Consider the following 17,441-nt stretch of genomic DNA (forward strand, 5'->3'; position numbering starts at 1 on the left):
AGCTAAAGTGCAAGAACTGCAAAAGTGCCCCGAAAACAGACCACACAATCGCAGCTTCCACCGGGCACGAGTACTACCATCTCATCAAAGATATTGACAGAGGAGGACTTCTGTATCCAGCCATGACCGCAGTCAATGCTGTCACACACAACTATGTTGTTGTTGATGAAATTTCCAAGCCAGCTGGTCACGGACCTCACACTGAAATTGCTAGTCGACGAGAATTGCTCCGACTTCGATGTGTGTGAACAAGGACACACGAGTGAGGTCGTGCTGAAGCATGTGTTGTGGTGCTCTAGAAACATTCTACTAAAAAAACTTACCTAAACTTTTGCCACAAGCTCAACGACATAGTTGTAGAAACCAACAACAAATCTAAGAAAAGAAAACTGGCCACGTTAACAAAAAAATTATGTGAATATCCTAGTATGCACAGTAACCACCATTTTGTTCGAGATATCTAACGCGCGAGTCAATAAACACGCGTTTGTGCCGAAAAACAAGAGTAATTGCTAGCCTTGAATGCTGTCCCGTGGCGCGGTTCGGCGTCGCCTAGGCCGGCTAGCGTGATGTCACGTGCGGAGTCCCCTGGCCTTCCGTTCCAGGTGGCTTTGGTCCCAGACATTGGTTCTAGGAGGGGGGGATAATTTAGGCGGCGGAAGCGACTATAAAAATCACTGCGGACCATGTCGCGGCTGTCACCACTGTGTCACATGGTGCCACTTAGACCAAAAAGACCTCAAAGCGACGGCTAACATTATCCTTTAAAGAGAGATGACAGAGCTTGAAATAATTTGTGAGGTGTGGCTGGTGTACATCGTCGGGGTTAACTGGCCACTTCCAGTCAATAAGAGTGCTCCCGCATTCTTCAAACAAATGCAGGAAAAAAAGAAAAAAATGAGAAAAAGTTTTGGAGGGGCAATTGCCCCCCTTGCTTTCCCCCCCACCCCCCTTAGGACCGTCAGTGCTTCTGCACAATAAAGTCCATCTGCTATGGAAACCGAATCTCAATGGACGCACACACGAACACAACGTCTGAAGCAAGCTACAGCCACGGCGTCTTCCAAATGCCGCATGCCACCAACGCGGCAATGCTAGCTTTGGCTTCAAGCTGGGCTGCCAAACAGACCGCGCTGCGCACCGCCACCCCTCGCTTTGATTGGGGAAGCTTTAGAATAATGTTAGGCCCGAGCATGCACCAAGCCTCAACAAAACTGCAAAGGGTTCGCCAGGCGACCATTTTCCGCTCTTGGCATCGACCTCCACAACGGTGCGTCCGACTTTGTGGCTAACATTATGGCATTCACGCTAGTAGACTACCTTTGAAAGATGGCATCTCCCGTTGCTGGCTTTAGACGGTTAAATCGTGCGTTCCTCTACAAAGAGGACGCTTCACCACCACGGTGATGCTGACCACAACAGATGGGCTTTATCATGCGGAAGGAGATGGCGGGGGTGGCAAGATCAGGAGTGTATTTCGGCGCTTTTGCCGCACCGCGAACAGAGAGTTCAAAATAAGGACTTAATGCAGATGGCCAATTTACTCCAGCGCCTCATAGTATTTTGATGAGCCTTGCAGAAAAAGTATGTTTTTAGCTCGCAATTTGGATGAAGTTTCTTGTACTGTTGCATGAAGCTAGACTACCAATGTGGTTATGGTGATGTCACGCATGCGTCAAACGCTTGGTGAGATCGGTTCACTTACGTGGCACTTCAAAATGTTTTGGCATAATAAATAAACATTTACTTCCCCATCGTTAAACCAACGTTTAACCATGTTCGTAGGCTGGATTTCATGCAAAAGTGTTACGCTCAAGTGTGACAAAAGAATGTGTTGCGCATAGGCCAAGGCAACCAAAGCATACAGTCCATAGTAGGCAATGCATAAGCATCTGAAGGAAAGGCACACCTAGCGATAATTTATCGTACATAATCATAAGTAGGACTAAATGATTGTAACAAGCAAGAGTTACCAAAAGCCTCCGCAAGATTCGAACGTCAGACTTTCAATCTTGGCGCCACAAAGAAGAAAGAAAGGGAGAGCGAGCAGTAGGATCAAATACGACTCACGGGAGCCTGCAGCACCAGGTGACCGTCGGTGCACGTAGCTGGCTCCCAAACGACAAAGGGCAGCTGGTTCCCCACACGTTACGGGGCGGATCGTTACACACCAATGGACAGCGTAGCAGGCATACAATATCACGACCTTGCAATAGATAGCGTAGCCGGAGCGATAAGTCTTCTCCCCTCACGATTGCTTTATTTAACCCGAGGGGCTCCTAACAATTCACAGCACTGAGAACTCGAGGCGCTACATGCACCCTCGGAAGAAGCGAAACCCATGCAAACTTGCTCCTTATCCAAGCTTACTCCTTGCACACTCCACTCCCGAATAAATTTGAAGTTGCGTTGACCGTTCTGATACATCTGGGGAGCACATGAGTGCGTCTTGTGAGCATAACAAATTACAATGCATCCGAAGTGCATGCACGACATGTTCTGTGCTCCCCAAAATGATCAAGAGAACTTCAGATTTTTTGTTTAAGTGAAATGACTGGAAAGAAAACAAACTAACTTAATAAATGGGCAGCGATGCGCACAAAACAAAGCTAGCAAGGGTTGTAGCACAAATATTAAAAAGATGTCTGTCTGGTTGCCCGAGCCTTTCCAATAGTGTGTCCCCAAAAAGAGAGCATTATCACAATTGGTCTCCGCATTCATACCAGTTCCGGCATAGCGTTTACCAAAATGTAAGAAATACAATCATAAATGGTGAAGGACTTGACAAGATTTCAGTGTTTATTATCATTATTTTGTTTTTTGGCACCGATTCGCCAACAAATATATCACCACACATTTGCTGGTGTTCCTCATCACTATTTCATTGATAGTGCCACTGCTTATTTAGAAAAATAAAACAATTTCGGATTTGTTATTTTGTCCTTTTCTTGTAATTCAATGTTTCTATTTGAAACAATATCTCAGTGCTGTTTTTGTCTTCACCGATGTTCAAATGTGCTGAATTTTCTTTGCATTGTTGTGACTCTCCTATTACGGCCCTGCATGAACCAGGTAGTATCATTAAATAAATAAATATAACAAACAAAAAGCAAAATCTAATTGACCCCTGTTGCGATTTGATGAGCTAATTTAGAGGAAAATCTTAAAGGGATACTTCAACGAAATTTTAAATATTCCCGTTGTGTTCAAAGATAGGTTGAATATGATCCATAATATCCGTAAATGTCAATCGCACGTTTGTATATTGAGCCTGGGTGGCTGTATTTTTCGTTATAAACGGCCCACTCTGGCCAGCGCTCGGAGAAGGCCCAGCGGAGACCATGTGACATCCAACGCAATCGTGACGTAGGTCGTCTCAAGACGAGCAAAGCTACGGCGAGGCTGACGTCGAGAGGATGGCCTAGTCGTTCCAGCCACCGAAGCGGCGGCCTTTGTACGAATTTTGAGTGACGGGTTAATCTTCTATAATCTTGTAGGGGGACAATAGCGACTTCTGCGACACACACAAGGCATTCTCGGGAAGAGGGGAGTTCCTCCTGCCCCTCTTCTCTCGTCGTGGCCGGAGGCGAGACAACCTCCGTCACTAACTGTCAAGGTTCCTAGACGGGCATTACAAGCGAGGCGTCAGCGACATCCACCAGGTGCTCTTTGCTAATCGTTTAATTCGTTTTAAAATTCCTTTTCGTGACTTTTTTAACAAGATATTGGTATGTTCGATGTGATGCTGCTTTTTTGAACACATATAGACCAAAAAATGAGCGCCGAAATTTCGTTGAAGTATCCCTTTAAGGCTGCACAAAAGTTTGGTTTGGTTCGGGGCAAACGGAAAAGAGCATTCACCCTTCTGCCGACTCCGGTGAGCTGGCCGAGCAGCTGAGTAAGTTCCAGCGGCTGATTCTTCAGCTTCAGGCCGCAGTAAAAGCTGTCCAGGGCAGACCCCAGCACTGCACTCGTCTGGTACTGTTCTTGGTCCTGCAGGCATTTCAGCGAACACACAAGCGTTGAACACTGGCAGCAGACACCCGAAATGATTCAGCCAGTCTTCGGCTCGACTGGTCAGAACATTGCTCAATGTCGAACCATCCTACTGTAAATGTTCTATGAACATTGCGGTAAACCATATTTGCAAGGGTGAGCAAATTTTCAAATAATAGTCTACAATAATGCAGTATTTGATATTCTTTTCGATATGAGCTGCGATATTCATACTTTTCTAAGCATTGATCATGGCGGATTAGCCCCGTTGAGTGCGCTTCCTGCCGGGCAACAGTGCACTGCGGACAAGCAATACCCACGGAGCTGACACCGCAGTCCCGCGACTCATTTCGCCGCAGAGCAGCGGCGTGCATAGGAGAAAACAACACCTAAAAGTGGGACAGTGCACACACGCTACTGGTGTATTTAAAAACAAATGGAAGCTCCGCAATGTCGATATCTACATTGCAATAACACTTTCAAAATTAAACCGTGGATATTATGCGAGAGTATATGTTAGGCAGCAATGTCCTAACAACCTGCATTCATTATCTGTGCTTCCCTGAGTAAAACGGTGGTGAGCTAGGCTACTTGGTTAGCATCAAACATGGTTAAAATCAGCAAAAAAAGGGTAGTCGATTTTTGCTGATGTTAACCATGTTTAGTACTTCTCTGTCTTTTCTCAAATTCAAGATTGAAGAAAGGAACTTGCATATAGAAAAAAGATTTATAAATCCCCTTGGTTTGGAATGTATATAGGTCTAAATTTATGTCAACCCCGTTGCCACCTCAACTGGACTTTCTGAGGCCACAGCCCATAATACAGTTAGAATAAAACTAACCTCAGAAAGCTTAGAAAGTGGGCAAGTGAAAGCTTGGAACCAACCTTCACATGATCAGCTGGATTTTCAACTTTGCACGGTGCAACAATAGTGAAAGGCTCGGAGAAAGGTACAACAACTATTCAATGTTCGATTAAAAAATATTGGTCAAAACCAATATTAGCTTCGAATTCAAACTCAGCTATTTCATACCCGCCTAATATATACTATAAACTGAACCATCCCAATACCCTCAACCATATTTTGCGGTGACAACTCCCCAGAATAAAGAACGCTTGCAAAGAGGTTATTGCACAAACATGCATTAACCAATGGGCTTTCAAACTGGGTTCATAGGAACTAAGGTGTTCTTTAGAGCGCTTTTGAGGTTTCCTGGAGGTTCAAAATTACAACTGTCCCTGTCCCCGAAAAAAAACAAAAAAACTTGCAAGACGAATGCAATTATGTCGAAGGGTTTTACCCACACTGGCACCATCTATCGGGAAGCTTTGGAGCTGTATATGGGCAGAATTATTTCAAGGCCACAGTGAAAGTATGATGCATGCAGATCTGAAGTGTTTCTGGGCTACCCAATAGATGGCGCGAATTTGTCCTTCCGCGTAAACCATCGAAAGCGGTCGCCGCACGGTCGATCACACTCGAATGTAAATGTGCCGAACGGCCTTAAAGGGGCGATGCAACAATTCGTGTAGTTTCGGTTAGAATTATTTCTTGACATCCATAGCCTATAAAACACGCACTAGTTTTTTCTCTTGTCCATGAATGGCAGTCACTCAAAATACTTGTGAAGTATGAGCGGCGTTAACTTCCTCAGAGGGGTACTCTGGCATTTTCTTCATAGTCCCCGATTTGCCTGAAAATTTGCTGAACACACCAAAAAAAAACATATTTGAAATATTAACCCAAATATTGGGAAAAAATAAAATTTTTTTGCAAAGTTATTGATTTTACAATTTTGATCCTCACCGTGTTTTTCAAAGTGAAAGTCTCGACTGGCGACAATTAAAAAGTGACATCAGCGGAAGGCAGGGGTTCCTCTCTTAGGACTGTAGACTTCATTCCCAACTGATTACAAGCAGCTTTGCGATCTGAAACGAATGCTTTGGAAGCTCATTCCAGCACCTGCACAACAGCAGGAAACAAATGCTCGGCATAACCCACTTTTAGACTGCCCGTTCGACCCGCAAGCCTGCCTTTCCCCGAGGTCACGGCACTGAAAAGCACGGGTATAACTTGAATGTTGGTTTTGGCATCATTATCACTTGCCGATTTCACTAAAACTATTCTGAATTTCGCGATACTATACTTCGTCTCATCCTACGATGAACTAAAGGCCAAATCTACGGGCAGGCAGGTCCAATGACGCTCCACGCTAAACTATGACATGCTTAACATTGATTAAGGATGGACGAATAATGCTCCTTGTCACAATGCGCTGCATCATTTCTATAGCTTCGAAACCACAAAGAGCGTGTATCTCGTGGCTTTCTTTGCAACCTAAAATTGATGAATCAATCAATAAAGTTCATCGAAGCGAAATACCAGGCAATTTCTAAGTGGCCCGTGATAGGATCTGGTGGTTCGTAGCTTTTGCCTTTAGTCCATCGTAGGGTGAGACGAAGTATAAATAGCATACCAGAAAAGGTAAAGGCCAAGGATTCCGAGAATATTGTTCTTCGAGGTAGCTCAAAAAACTGTTGGGGTATTAACTCCCAACCAGAACAGGCGGCCATGTGATCTGGAGCCGATGCCATGCTGGGGTAGCCAAAGCGCAGGGCATGCCTTCAGTTCCACACATTGTGAGGGTTTGGCCCTTCCAGTCACTGCAGAGATTGGGCACGACCCACTACCCGAATGCACGTCGAGGCATTGATCGTCACAAGGTCACATTGAATGCCCACGCAGTGCTCGTGCCCACCGTACAAGCCGCGTTTAAAAATCGTCGCCCTGGGGATCGCAAAGCTCGACGACGAAATCCCGGGGATTGCATTATTGACGACGTCAACAGCGCGATCCCCACAACTTTGTCGTCGAGTTTTGCGAAGGAAAAAATGAAAGAAAACGTCTGCCTTTATCCTCGATGTTACGCGGCAACAAAGAGGCTGCTTAATCAGTTGCATAGCGTGCAAGTATACTTGGGCACTGCTAGTGCCGGTGAGCTTGTGTAAAGTGAGGAACATTCCTACCCAATGTCGTTGCACGACCACTTTAACTAAGGCTTAATGAAGGAAGGGCAGGTGGTACCAGGAGCCTGAGGTGCTGGAAGGTCCTTGCAGTGCCCTTGAAGTGGTCCGCAGAGACGCTCAGAGGACAGAAGCCGGAAGAGAGCCTGGACAGACTGCCGTAGCACATGACCGCGTTGAAGCACCTGTGGGCCCGCTCCGTGGCCACCTGCGAGGCAGAACTCGTCCGTCTCACCCCAACGTCCAAAGTCTGGTCTATGGAACGTGTCTTTGTCCGGTGTGTTGACAATCCTACCCCCTGTGCTGGGAAGTACTTTAAGAACGTTGTACCTAAAGTGCTACTTCATGTAGGTTGTACTTTACTTGGAGTACATTCACTGAATAAATGTATTTGTACTTTACTGAAAGTATTTCTTCTCGTACTTTCCGAGGAAAGTGCAACTCCCGACTTCACAGTACATTCCTTAAATTTGGTCTCAATAAAGTTTTATCATACCGTATTTGCACGAATATAACGCGAGTTTTTTTTTCAAAATCACGTGCTCCAAAACGCACCTCGCATTATATTTGGAATCGAATTCAGCCACGAGGCGCACGAGTCTGGAGAAAGCCAGAGGAGGAAGCTTATCGCTTTTGTGTTTGTACAACGCCCGCACGCCGCAGAAACTCGGCGCGTGCACACCATGCGGGAGTGCGGGCACTGGCAAATTCGAGCCAAATCAAGCCAACACAAGCCAAACCAAGACCACTAACCGTATTTACGCAATCGTGCAACACGAGGCATTTGTTTATGCAGAGGGACCAGAACATCAAGTGTGATCGTGAATCGGGTTCAGCCGTCTTTTTTTTCTGCCTGCGCATTGTTTAGTTTCTGCTCCGGAGTGGTCTGGTGTTTGTGTGTTGGTGCTTCTGCTTCCTGCCTTGTTTCGATTGTGGGCTGCCGAGGAGCTCGCACCGAAGAAAAGGGAACTACCAGACAAGCAGGTGCCGTGCTGCTGCTTATCTGCATAGCCGCCAAGTGGATTGTAAATGGAAGGACCTGAGCAGTGAGGATGAGTGCAGTCAAAACATAAACTGATGTTTCTTCTATTTCCATTGACTTTTTACATCTGCTATGCCCCCGAGTGCGAGAAATTGATGCAGCCTCGGTTCGCGTTATAATAGTAATAATATATTTTTTTTATTTTTGAGGGCATCAAAACCTGCCCTCGCGTTATATTCGTGGTCGCGTTATATTCATGCAAATACGGTAAAATGCTGCTTTGTCAACTTTGAAGAAGTACTAGGAGGGATATTCTACTCTCACCAAAAGCGCGAGTAGACGACGCATCACTCGTCTGGTCATTTTTCCGAGTGAAGGATAAAGGCACCTGTAGGACCAATGCAGTACAAATACTAAGTGCCTTATAAGTTGATTGCATTTGTCAGCAAGAGTAAAAGAATTACACTGTGGCCACTTGTGTCCTCTTCGCCTGTTTCCGTGTCCAACGTGCCTTGGCCCTACATTTTTTAAATTCAATCAGGTTAAAAGCACTGGGTTAACGGCGAAATACACCCCATGCCTGGTTCTGTTTCCTGCGAGTGACTGTGCAGTCCTCATTCCACCAGGGTTTGCATCTCCGGGGTAAAACGCTGGATGTTTGCGGAATAGAAGATGCCGCAGCATTAATTAGACGTTCCGTGACAAACACTATCGCCTCCGCGGGGGACATACTACGAAAGAGCAATGGATCCAGTAGAGCATTTAAACCAAAAAGAGCCCAGTCAGCCTTCTCTAACTTCCACTTTGGAGGGTGGGTCGAAAGCGAAGGAAGGGCTATTGAGCTTTCTAAAATTAAGGGGAAATGATCGCTGCCCAATGGATTATCTAAAACCTTCCTTGAAAAGCACGGAAGTGAAGCTCTTGATGATATGGAAAGGTCTATTGATGTAAAGGTCTTATGAGCAGCACTAAAAAACGTTGGCTCCTTTTTATTCGGAAGACAGGGCCCGGGGGATAATACAAGTCGTTCCATAACTCCACCACGGGAATCCTGGCGAAAACTACCCCACAAAGGGTGCTGGCCGTTAGAATCACCTAGAATTAAGAAAGGCTTAGGCAGCTGATCTATGAGTCCTTGTAGCTCGTGGAGCTGCAGTGGAACGTTGGGTGGCAGGTAGAGAGAGACGAGGGTCAAGAAGAACGCAAACTGCTACTGCCTCGAGTGGCGTTTGTAGAGGAACCTGAGCACACACAGCCCTGCTCTGCACTACTACTGCGACACCACCGCAAGGGTTAGGAGAAAGGCGGTCCTTCCTAAAAACCTGGCGACGGCATGAGACCTGTGTGTGTCTGTCATTCAGATAGGTTTCATGTAAACAGAGTGCCACAGAATGAAGCTCATCAAGAAAAAAATAATTGTTATCAATATTACGAAGAAGGCCGCGACAGTTCCACTGCATAATTCTAATTGTTTACTCATAGCAGCGCTAAAATTAAAATAAACTTTAACTTATAAACTGCAAAAACGGGTAAAAACGGGTTACTAAGGTTTAAAATCAATTTTTATGAGCGGGGCGTTTTTCTTTTTCGCGCCGCAATCATTCTGCTTCCCACTAGAGGTAGTGGGAGCAGCGAGGGAGGACTCCGACCCCGAGAAGATAGCCTCGTCGTCGGATCCAAGCCCACACTCTTCCATGGGCTCTTCCGGTGGTGCCGTCAGTTGGCCCTTAGGGGCCAACTGCTTCGACGTCTCACCGGGCTTCCTCGGGGCAGTAATTTGGGGTGGCTGGCCCCAGCACCGGGGGAGCACAGAGGCAGGGAGGTCATCCCCTGCTTTGGGGTGGGTGCTGGAGCGCCAGCACCCTCCCTGGGCTTGGGACGTACATGGTGCCGTTGGCACCGTTCCCGTGGGTTTGGATGGGGACTCCGACGAGACCCGCAGATCCTACGGAGATGTTTGTGTTCCCGCCGATGCCATTGCTGGTTGTGCAGGTCCCCTACGCACGACCTCGGCATATCCACCTTTTGCCAAAAGAGAAAAACGTTTTTTGGCTTCATGGTAGGGAATATTTTCCTTTGCATTTAGAGTGAGAACTTCTTTCTCTTGCTTCCACAAAGAACAGGAGCGAGAGTATGCCGGGTGAGGACCTTCACAATTGGCACATTTCGGATTGTTATCACAGGCGTCTGCAGCATGCTCTTTGCTGGAACACTTGGCGCAAGTGTCGGCTCCCCGACAGCTCCGTGACCCATGGCCAAACCATTGGCACTGGAAGCACCTCTGAGGGTTCGGCACATAGGGCTGTATACGGCACTGTAGGTAGCCTGCCTTCAGAGTTTCACATAGTGTGGTCGAATCAAAGGTGAGGATGATGTGTTTGGTTTTCCTTTCAACACTATCTCGGCGAATGGTGATGCGGCGCGCAGCTACAACCCCTTGCCCAGAAAGGCCCTCAACGATCTCTGCCTCGGATGTTTCAAGCAAGTCATCCTCAGAGATGACTCCCTGTACAGTGTTTAGTTTGCGATGAGGTGTTACGCTAACTTTGCAGTCTGCGATGGAGTTCAAAGCTAGGAGAGCTTCACTTTGTTGTTTTGTAGTAAATTTAATTTCAACAATGCCATCTTTTTGGCATTAAAATTCATTCCAATAATATATCTTCAAGAACTTTTGATACGAGAAAAGGGGATAACTTTGCAAGTGGCTTTTCATCTTTTGAGTGTAGTACAAGGAACTTTGAGAATTTTAGAAATTCAATATGTTTTGCGGGATGGTCTTTTACTTTGGTGCGGACCCTTTTCAGGGCCTGATCAGTGGTTTTTTGCCTGGAACCCATAAAGATGGGAAGAAAGTTCAATGCCTGGGTGCACCGCCCACCACGGAGCCCAATAAGGGGGTAGGTAATGTGTCATAGCAAGAAAGGCTTGGCTGACACACTAACCCCACCAGTGCTGCCCGGACACTATACCTTAGTGTGGTTGCAGGGACAGGACCTGTTTCCACTCAAGGTTGGCCCTTGCCGCCTAAGAACGTGAAAAAGGAAGGAAGAGAGTGTAGAAGAAAAGAGAAAGAGGTGGGAGAAAAAGTGAAAGAAGGAAGAAGAGGGTAGAAGAGGCGACTGACTGAATCATCCTGGTCGGGCCAAGCCAGGACACCCGTCTACGAGAAGCAGGGGTCGAAGCGGTGTATTGCCTTGCCCAAGGGGCCCCGAAGGGTCTAAACATATCTCGGGCTCAGCTCAACCGCAAGGATCCCCTTTTCCCCGGACAAGGGTTAAGCCACGCACAGCCAGACGTGGGTGGGCGAACCCACATGGCTCGGGGTTCGTAGTGACGCCACTCACCAAGCATCTACTAAAGTAGGTGCCCCCTGCGTGCAGGTATGGTGGCCCACGTGGCTGGGGTCCGTGGTGACACTACTCACCAAGCACCTAAGATGCAGGCACCCCCTGCGGGGTTTGGGGTCCGTGGAGACGCCTTTCTCCAAACACCTGCTTTCACAGGTGCCCCCTGCGGGGATTTTCCCACGAAAATGGGGATGTGTCTTGCAAAAGTAAGGTTTGTCCCGCTGTTTGGACATGCTTTGCAACCTCAAGTAAAAATTTAATTGAAAACAAAAAAATGGGCATGACACCCCTACAACTGTTCTCATCTGAACAAACCATCTATCATCGCAAGTGTACTCACAGCTCCTTCCTTGAGTGCCCGGTAGTGGGGCTGAAACAGGGGCCAGCACAGGGCAGCCTTAGAAGGGTAGTTGTCGCCCAAATGCTCCAGAAGCCCTCCGGCCAATCCCGAGAAGCCGTCGTGGGCATCCAGTACCACGCTGAAGGCCTGCAGCCATCGCAGCAAGTTGGAAGTGCAACATAGTTAAAGCAAACCACAATAATGAACCGCAGCAATACTTCCCTGCAACCCGTCAAAAATGTACAATATACAGTCAAACCCATTCATATCGAACTCGCAAAAATATGTCTACCAGTTCGATATAGCGAGTAATTCGATATAAAGGTTTTAATGAATATGACTCTGAAAACTCCCCTTTCTGCTGACATATTACAGTAAAACCTCGTTATAACAAAACGGGATATAACAAACTCATGGATATAACAAAGCAATTATAATTCCCCTTGCTTGCTAATAGTGGGAAGAAATGGACATTGGCTATAACAAACTAATGGTTATAACGAAATAATTACGACCGCTCCTTCAACTTTGTTATAACGAGGTTTTACTGTACACCATGAAATGGTCTTGCATTTTCTGCTGCTTTTTCTTCACTGCGTCCGCGATAACAATATTTTTCTACGCTATCGACGGACTCCAAAATGCTGAGGCCGCCGCCTTCTATATTCGCGCATTAGCGTCGAACTATGCCGAGAGCACTGAGCATGTCTGAGCACGAGCACCTTCTCCTGCAGAGCGCAGTTTTGCTCTGCAAGTTGGGTTTGCCCTAAGGGAGACGGCTGTATTGGGGGAAAGCCAGCTAGCAGAGCAAGCTGGCTCTTTTTTCTTCCGGGCAGCTGCATTAACCGCTCGGAAGAAAAAAATAATATTCGGAAGGTTTAGAATAACGTATGCTATTTTAGCACATGCTAGCGTTCAATTTAGCACTTGAGTTAGCGCACGCGACGCAAGAAAGTTTAAGAATGGCGTTTCTCCGCCGCAACACAAAAGCCCAAGCATATCGCGCTTGCAATGCCACCGAGATAAAGTCACAATTTTTATTTCAGATACAAAATGCTGTAACTTGAGAAAAAACAAGCTTTTGGTCTAGAGTAACATTTTAGATTTGTTTAAACATGAGAATGCGACGCGAGCGGTCGTTTGGTCGTGTCCGCTTGCGTCGCCTCGGCAAGAGGTGTCTCGTGTAGTGACTTCGCAAATTGTACCTTCGCCAAAAAATGTTTGCGCATCGCGAGCATCAAGTTGCCGGTGATCGTTGCCTACCTTACAGGGTTTTCCAAATTGTGTGCAGTCGCAGTTGCGAGGATGAATGCCGCCGACGTCGCGACGCTGCCTAAGCGGCCACAGACATGGCCCAGGGAGCCTCCATTTTTTAACTACAGTATAGACCACTTACAACGTAACCGCTTATAGTGCAGGACCGGGTATAATGCGGTTTTTTTAAACCACCAGTTCGCCTCCCATAGAACTCCATGTAATTACATACCGCTTAAAATGCAGGTGCGCGAAGGGAAATACCGGTTATAGTGCGGTTTTTGGCACAGCCCGCGATCGCGCCGACGACCGGAGCAGCGGGCACGCTTCCCTGTACTACACTAGATAACGGCGCTGACGGCGCGAGCCGCAAACTGCACTCGCGAGGCAAAGAGGTTGCTCGAAGGAGCGGGAATAAGCGAAGAGAGAGGCTTCAGTTGCCATAGCGACGGAGGGACGCACGCACGTTCCGTTCACATGCTTGCGTCCCTCCGCTGCGTTGGAAACAAACCGCAACGACAGACCAATCGCAGGTCGAGGAGAAGTGTTCGCGCGCGTTGCAAGCCGGTCGCGGGCCGGCTGCTTCTATCCGCAAACATGGCGTCGGTTGTGATCGTCGTCGTAGACGGCGTTCATCTCATCGTTCCGCGTAAAAGCGCTATCCTTGACTGTGAACTTTCGTTGTGTGTCGCTATGATAACCCAGCACATACTAGAAGGGAAGATCCACCAACTCGTGCGGCGATGTCGTGGCGGCCGTCTCAAGACGGCAGAAACGCCCGTGTCGTCGTGTTTGTTTACTTCGACTACAGTGGTGATTTCTAAGCATTTGTGTCCTCGAACATCGCCCGGATTTCTTATTTGGCGCATTCCATGCATGTGCTAAATTCAAGGTATTACTGGCGCGTACCGTATGAAGGATGCAAATTTTCACGCGTTTTCATCGCCGGAGAAAAGTGATTAGGGTTAGCAATCCTGAACGCTCTCAACGTCCGTCCGCAACCCGCGACGCCGTTAAAAGGCTGTGCCAGGCAAAAGCCGCTCGTTTCTTTCAAAATGTGTGACACACTTGAGAGAGAAGTGTACTAGTCTGGTGAAATAAAGACTTTCCTCAAACTAAGCTTTATTTTTCATCTAACATAAAATAAATTCTTTTACAAAGGTAAGTTGTCTCATGGCATGTACCGTATTTGCACGAATATAACGCGAGTTTTTTTTTCGAAACTACTTGCTCCAAAATGCACCTCGCGTTATATTCGGAGTCGAGTTCAGCCACGAGGCGCGCGAGTCTGGAGAAAGCCAGAGGAGAAAGCCAGAAGAGAAAGCCATCCCTCCGGCTCAATAGAGGAGACCCGGTGGGAAAAGAAGTGAGGATGTGGAAGGGAATTTATTAGCTATTGGGTCACGTAAAGGGGCGAATAAAAATATTAAAAAGCGTTTTTATCGCTTTTGTGTTTGTACAACGCACGCACGCCGCAGAAACTCAGCGCACGCGTGCGCCATGCGGGCACTGGCCAATTCGAGCCAAGCCAAGCCGGGCCAAGTCAGTCAACACAAGCCAAGCTAAGACTGGCCAAGACCACCAACCGCGTTTACGCAATCGTGCATCACGAGGCATTTGTTTATGCAGAGGGACCAGAACAAGAAGTGTGATCGGATTCAGCAGTCTTTTTTCTGCCTGCGCATTGTTTCGTTTCTGCTCCAGAGTGATCTGGTGTTTGTGTGTTGGTGCTTCTGCTTTCGTGCATTGTTTGGATTGTGGGCTGCCAAGGAGGCTCGCAGGGAAGAAAAAGGAACTACCAGACAAGCAGGTGCCGTGCTGCTGCTTATCTGCGTAGTCGCCAAGTGGATTGTAAACGGAAGCAGTGAGGATGAGCGCAGTCGAAACATAAACTGATATTTCTTCTATTTCCATTGACTTTTCACATCTGCTACGCCCCCGAGTGCGAGAAATCGACGCGGCCTCGGTTCGCGTTATAATAGCAATAACATTTTTTTTTCTTTTTGAGGGCATCAAAACCCGCCCTCGCGTTATATTTGTGGTCGCGTTATATTCGTGCAAATACGGCATTTTGGCCTGAAAAATTGATGTTTTGGTTATAGCGCGGTACCGCTTATAGTGCAGATTTTCGCGACTCCCACGACATACATTATATGCGGTCTACACTGTATGCTCATCTTGGCTTTAGACAACTTCTCATCGCGAATCCTCCTTGGAGGAGTGCAAAGTCTTTTCGCGTACGCACGCAATTTCCAAAAAATAGTGTACGCTAAAATAGCGCACGCAAAGCGGAAAATGTCGTTAGCGGTCGGCGCATGTGCAGTGGTGAAGAAGCTATTCTTTGCGTACACAAAGCTTTGGCGTGCGCTATTCTAAAACACCCTATTCTCTCTTGCAGATGGGGTGGGGAGAGGGAGCACGGAGCACCCTCTCCCTATTCCCGCCGCAAAAGAGATTTTTTTTTTTCAAAACAATCAACAAGATTGCATGAAAAAAAAAAAAAAAAATTTATAATAAAAAGGTCAGCGTGCTCTGCAAGCTGGCTTTTCCCCAAATGGAAAAATCGCATTGGGAAAAAGCCAGCTTGCAGAGCAAACAGGCGTTCTTGGCTGTTTGATATACAGTCGAATCTTGTTAATTCAAACTCCAGGGGGACCGAAACTTTTGTTTGAATAAGCAGAGTTTGAATTACCAGGAGTTATCTCCCACAGAGACGCATAGGATGGGACCTGCGCGTTAGTTTGAACTAGTTATGGGATGAATCTTTATTCGAATCGAGATTTGGAGCCGAATCTGAAAATTCGGAAGAGTAGCCGAATCTCAAGCAATTCGGAAAAGTTCGGAAAGATTCGGATGGTTGTTAGATCACGTTGATGAGTGTTTCAACTTTTCGTAATATTAAATTCACTAAATTCTACAAAGTGCCCAAAAAAATGCAATGTAATATCATAGTAATAAATAAAATGTTCCGCTTTGTTTATATTATTTTGGATGTTTGTCGAGAACGGTAACTAGACATCGAGGGAAAATTGGTTTCGGTTTCGGATAACGACCAAAATAGGCATGCTTGGTGCACATGGAAATACAAGCACGTACATGTTTTCATCGCCGCAAGAGATTGATGAAGTATGCGCTGTTCAGTAAAGACACATTTCATAGTGGCAGACACCACAGAAGTGAGTATGTTCAATTTGATTATCTCCAACGTGTGTCCACTAAGGTGTTCTTATCGGAACGCAGGAAACAATCTGAAACTCATTATGCCGTACTATTACAGTCTCCTGTACTGCATTTGCACCTTTCTAGTTAATGATATTCGATTTAGTTACGGTGTTTGTTTCCGAACAATAAAGTTGCATTGGACACCCCTGTGTTGTTTCTTTTTCATCAAATAAAGTTCAGGCTTACAAAATATCAAAGTGCGAATTAAGAATGTTTCTCTTCGCCACCGGTGCCGATACGCGGTCGAAGTTGGGAAGAGAAACATGCATCTCGCTCTCGCGCCTTACAGGTGCAGACATACGCAGCTCTAGAGAAGGAGACAAATCATTTCCTTGCCTGAATATATTTATTGTGCGTTGCGCCACATTAGGTATAATACATAGCATTTCGCTACATTTTACCGATCACCGCGAAACCATACAGAAACCTAGACCGTACATTGGTTAGGCCTAGACGTCAACCACACCGATCAGCTCAGCTGGACCTGGGCGTGTGCCAGGGTTTCGAATGACAGTTCAGTACATACCATACATTCAAAAACACAAAACGAAATCTGGCTATATGCCGTAATAATACCTAAAAAACACAACTGACCACATTCACGAGGTTTATGACAAGGTTCACCCTGCTGTCTGCAACCAGCGACGAATCGGACAAATCTCTGAACCTGCTGAATATTCGTCGCGGAAAGTTCGAGAATTTCCGAATCTGTCCGAATCCGAATCTCAGGTGATTCGTCCCATCACTAGTTTGAACTACCCCCAAGTTTGAATTACCGGGAGTTTTCTCCCATAGAGACACATAGGATGGGACCTGCGTGCTAGTTTGAATTACCCCCAAGTTTGAATTAAGTGAATTTGAATCAACGGGATTAGACTGTATCGGTAGCAGCTGCTATTTTTGTTCGATGTAACCGTTGTCTTTGCTATATAGCATCACTGTAAGATTACTGTGCACAAAAATTGTTTGATATAAGGGATGATTTGATGTAAACGGGTTCGATATAGTGGGGTTTGACTCTATAAGGTTGCAACATTCCACCCCCCACCCCAACTTTCTGCGATGCCACACACTTTTCGATTTCACTGAAGAAGAGCAATACACAAAATTGAAGCTGAGTACAGAGCAAATCAGCAAAGCTAGGAACCATCGAAACCATCAGAAATAGAAGAAAAAAAAAAAAAGTGAGTCGGCAAGAATGATAGCTTTTAATGGCTACCTAAAATCGGCTTGTTTGTCATGGCGCAGTTCCTCAAAACAAAAGCAGGGATTGGA

The 17,441-nt window shown here is 46.4% G+C and overlaps 1 protein-coding gene across 4 annotated transcripts in view; it reads right to left on the bottom strand.

Moving 5' to 3' along the window:
* The window catches only part of LOC8043646 (protein misato homolog 1), a 78,143-nt gene that overhangs the window by 17,974 nt on the left and 42,728 nt on the right, over positions 1–17,441 (bottom strand). For all 4 annotated transcript variants that reach the window (XM_029992790.4, XM_040220128.3, XM_040220130.2 and 1 more), the window contains 3 exons: positions 11,691–11,837; positions 7,083–7,229; positions 3,862–3,993 (listed from right to left, as the gene is read on the bottom strand). In XM_029992790.4, coding sequence (XP_029848650.3) covers positions 3,862–3,993; positions 7,083–7,229; positions 11,691–11,837 — 426 coding nt within the window. The remainder of the gene's footprint in view (positions 1–3,861; positions 3,994–7,082; positions 7,230–11,690; positions 11,838–17,441) is intronic.

The sequence above is a fragment of the Ixodes scapularis genome, unplaced genomic scaffold, assembly GCF_016920785.2.
Source record: "Ixodes scapularis isolate PalLabHiFi unplaced genomic scaffold, ASM1692078v2 PGA_scaffold11__112_contigs__length_91849675, whole genome shotgun sequence".
NCBI classification, from domain to species: domain Eukaryota; kingdom Metazoa; phylum Arthropoda; class Arachnida; order Ixodida; family Ixodidae; genus Ixodes; species Ixodes scapularis.